The 4468-nt window shown below is 41.7% G+C and overlaps 1 protein-coding gene across 1 annotated transcript; it reads right to left on the reverse strand.

The window, feature by feature from the left end:
* Window positions 1-215: 215 nt before the first annotated feature.
* Window positions 216-3862, reverse strand: tbx16 (T-box transcription factor 16). Its single transcript, XM_057357237.1, has 9 exons — window positions 3751-3862; window positions 3479-3635; window positions 3266-3368; window positions 2707-2871; window positions 2476-2622; window positions 2264-2334; window positions 1733-1818; window positions 1242-1419; window positions 216-1154 (listed from the first exon to the last, which is right to left on the reverse strand). The coding sequence occupies exons 1-9, from the start codon at window positions 3764-3766 to the stop codon at window positions 701-703; spliced, it is 1377 nt and encodes a 458-aa protein (XP_057213220.1). The 5' UTR covers window positions 3767-3862; the 3' UTR covers window positions 216-700.
* Between the last annotated feature and the right edge of the window lie 606 nt (window positions 3863-4468).

Here is a 4468-nt window from a genome sequence, read left to right on the forward strand (position 1 = left end):
TTCATTATCCATAATTGAATAGTGCTGCCCAGTAATGACCCGATGTGCTACAGAAATTAAGCCAAATGATTTCAGACCTTGAAAGTTAGTCTTCAAGGCTTCACTTCCTCAAACTGAATTTCTTTCCACCCCGATGAATATTTCCGTCTGAAAATAATGAAGACGCCACAATGACTTTGAAGATATTTACTGACACTTCTGAATTTTAGACGTACAACAATTTCCGAACAGCATTCTGCACTACACATTTCTCTTTTTAACAAAAATAAAATTAAGTAGCAGCAAAGCCAAAGACAAAATAAATAGACATTTTAACAACAAAGCAAGGGAAACAGTCCTTCTGCATCCTCGATAAGCAGCCGTTTGATAAGTCAAAATGTATCAAAAGAACAAATGCATTGAAAAGTACATTGCACGACACAACTGACAAGCACATTGTCTTTTCAGAAAGTGGAAAGAATTAAAGCTCTCAAAAGCAGTCAGCTTTTTCTAAACCAAACTCAGTTGTCCTCGGTTTGCATTAAGAATATATTTAGAAACAACATTCTGGTTGGTGCCACTTCTGATAACATTCACTCAGCGTTCTACTGTTCATCTGGTACTCACGGGGTACCGTGCGCCATCGTCCAGATGGAGGCGCGAAGAACCAGACGGAAGTTCCTCATTCAGTTTTCACTCTGCACTTCAGTTCCTCATCCACTCACCAGCAGGAGTAAGAGAACAGTGGGTATTGGCTCCAGTCCCCCACGTTCCCATGGTGATAGCTGTGATGGACAGCCTGGCTGCTGTATTCCGTGGGTAGGTGATGGTGTGGTGGTGGCGGCGGGGGGTACTGGGTGGACGGCGCTCCGCTCCATTGCCCCAGAGACTGTTCGGTACTGTAGGGGGTGTAGAGAGGAGGGTGGCCCAGCATACCTGGCTTGGCCTGAGCGATGGCCATGTTCAGTACTCCCGTGTAGTCTTGGTGCCCCGTCGAGGGATGAGGAGGACAAGGGGTGGGGCCGAACTCAGGGACGGATGGCTTACTGGAGGCGTCATGATCGGGGACGGTGGCGACATCAGGCACGCGAGACTCAAAGCTGGAACGGCTAACACAGCCGCTACCGCTGCCCACGCTGGATGAAGGAGAGGGGGATTTGCCATATTCGTGATATCTGTGAAAAGAAATGGGAAATAAATTGTGAGATGAGGTGACAAAAGAAAACGCCATTAAAATGATCATTGAACGAAGAGTGACGTACCTGCTGGGGTGGTATGTGTTGTGTCCAGGTACAAGCTGTTCTGAACTGTACATGTCTCGGGGGTCCGAGCCCAGAGGAGAATCTGCACGGAGAGCGTGATTGTCAGACGCAGTGCCCCACGGGGAGTAAGGCTCACACTTTACCTCCAGTTCCTTACGACCCGCATCATCGTCCAGATCTGCAAATACAACACATCAAAATAAAAATCTGTTACCATCTTATATTATCTAGTCATAAAAACAACTAGTAAAATCTACTTATTTTTGGTGTTATTTGTGCAAGTTTTTGCACACATTTTTTACACACAAGTAAAAATTACTTTAAAAACCTGTGTGCAAAAACTTGACACAAAAAATTAAGTAAAATTTACTTTAAAAAGTAGGTAAATTTTAATTTAAAAACTGTGTGCAAAACTTGCGCAAATTCATACAAAATATTAAGTAGGTCCTACAGTTGTTTTTAAAACATTATTAAATCATTTCAATAATTACCTCTTGGACTTCCATGCTCGGAGTCTTTTGAGATGTTCATCTTCTTTGCAGCTCTCTCGGGATCAGCCAGACTTCTATTCGCTCGTCTATGAACGTAAAATTTACAGTAAAGTTAGATTTCAAATTGACACAGCACTTCTTATTAAACTTTCAAATGAAGTGAATAATGAAATCACATTCTTATAAAAAATATTCTCAAAAAGTAAATAGACAAATTTAGTTTAATGAAAATAAAGGCAACCTTTATAAAGTACGAATGCCACTACACTTACTATTAAACTTGAAAATGAACCATTTGAATAATGAAATCCAAATTTTATAAATAATTTTCTTCAAGTAAAGAAAAAAAAGTTCTTTAGGAACAACAGAAAATGAAACGTTTATGAAGTAAATGCCACTACTCGTATTTTTTAAATGAACAATTTTTTGTATGTGAATAATGAAATCACATTTTTGAAATAATTTTCTTCAAGTCAACTTAGTTCAATTTAGTTTGATGAAAATAAATAATGGAAATAAAGGCAACCTCACCTTTTGGAGTTTGTACCCTCATCTCTGAAACCTTTGGCAAAGGGGTTGTGGTCAATTTTCAACTTTGTAATCTGTGAGAAAAAACAACCTAAATATTAATCACGACTGCAACGAAAATGACCTTTTACTATCATGATATTAATAATATATATATAGGGTGGGAATAAGAACAAATGCTCCACAAGGTTATCATGTTTTGAATAGTCTGTTACCTTTGTGTTCTGGTAGGCAGTGACTGCTGTGAAAGAAGTCTCAGGGAAAGTGAAAGTTTGGAAGACGCTCCAGCGTACGCTGTACAAATCATCGGCCTGGACGATGTGGAAACGCGGGTGGTAGCGGTGCATGGAGTGCAGGATAATCTGAATCAAAAGAGAGAGGAATTAACATCAAACTCAACATGGAATTGCGATTAAACAACTGTAAGAATCGAGCGTGAGACTCACATGTCCGTGCTGGTCAAGAGCATTGTTGGTCAGTTTGAGCTTGAGGAAAGACACAGTCTGTTTCATCCAGTGGCTGCCAGGAGCTGGAGAGTCAGGGTGCAGGTACGTCCTGTAGGGCGGCTGGGGCTCTGCTTTCCCAGCGATCTCCCACTTATCTTTGTTCCACTGCGGGAAACAAAAAACAAATCATTTTACTATATTTGAGGGCTGAAAAGAATCACTGTGCCAGTGACATAAGGTGGTGGTGGTGATGGTGGGGGGGCTGTCTTTTGGGGTGTGAGAGTATGTGTGAACAAGACTGTGTGTTGGGACAAACCCCCCAGTGGGGTCTGTAAAAACAGGAAGAGCTGGGGCTCTTTGAAGTTGAAGACCCCAATCAGTTCCTGGATGACACATGGCAACGTCCCCCAATGCCTCGGTCGGATCACTGAACAGCTCCCCATCTCAATAGCACACTAGGCTAATGGTCTGGACTAGTCTAGACTAATCCAGCTCCCCGAGTAGCTAATTTGTAAGACTTTCTCAAATAATAAAATCTGTAATAGGTTTAGTTTCTTACCTTATATCTGAGACTGTCTTCTGGGACCATATCCACCAACAAGATGTACTTTGCATACGGCACCAATCCAGACAAGCTGATCTTACAGTGTGGGAACATTCTCCTGCAAGATAAACATATAGCAAAGTCAAGTTTAGGTCATACTTTTCTAAAATAATGAAATCATCTTGAAGTTTAGGTTTTAGCTGAGAAAATGGTTCCTCAAAGACGTACCTTCCCGGTTTGGTGATGATCATCTCCGTGCCGATCTCATGGAATGACCTCCACAGCTCTGGATCCTCCAAAGTCATTCGGATGTTGCCTTGGTGATAGGAATCACCAGATCCAGCCATGGATGGTGGAGGTGGAAGGCTGAAATTATGCTTGAGGTCTAAAAAAGAGAACATATGAGATCAGTCAATGGTAGCCATCCAAAACTACCTTTTAACAAAAACTGCAGTAAAGAAATGACCAAACCAATGGTAAAGATGACAATAAAGACTCACCTCTGATAGGCTGCATTATTCAGTCAAGATAAAGAGATAAAAAGTAATCAATATTTAGATTTTTTAGCAACGACTCAAGTTCTCCATATGACCTCAACAAGGTCCAGTTAATCCCAATGGCACACAAGTGCAGAAGAGTAAAGTCCAAGGATGAAGGTGTGTGTTCTCTGTCAGCTCCTTCATCTGTAGATGCAGAGGGGGTGTCCCACACCTTTAAGTGGGATCCTGGCTGTGGGCGGGGCTTGGCCCCCCATTCTCAGCCTTTGAAGTGACACGGTGATGAGTCAATGTCATGATCCTATTGGATGATAGGGAGAATCAAAGAGAGTTAGCAGAGCCTTGATAGAGTCCCAACAGGAAGGGGATAAACGGAGGAAACATGTCCTCATGAACTGCTGAAGGACTTTAAAACAAATATGTACAGGCTCAAAGTATACAGAATGGCAAAATTCTCTTCATTAAGGCATCTAATGGGAGGACGGGTAAAGAAGACACTTTCTTATTTACAGTGTTCACTCATTCACGCAAACATGAACGCGGCCATCGCTGGCGTTTGCTAATTCACACAGACATATGCACTAATTCTCACTGATGCTACAGACATCAGGCCTCGATTTTTACAACCACAGCAGACTATGGCAAATCATTTAAAATGCAATTGAGGGCATCACTAGAGGTTTCTCTGAACAGATTGAAAGTGCTGGGTGGTTTTACCTCA

Source organism: Triplophysa rosa, linkage group LG17 (genome assembly GCF_024868665.1).
Source record: "Triplophysa rosa linkage group LG17, Trosa_1v2, whole genome shotgun sequence".
Lineage (NCBI taxonomy): Eukaryota > Metazoa > Chordata > Actinopteri > Cypriniformes > Nemacheilidae > Triplophysa > Triplophysa rosa.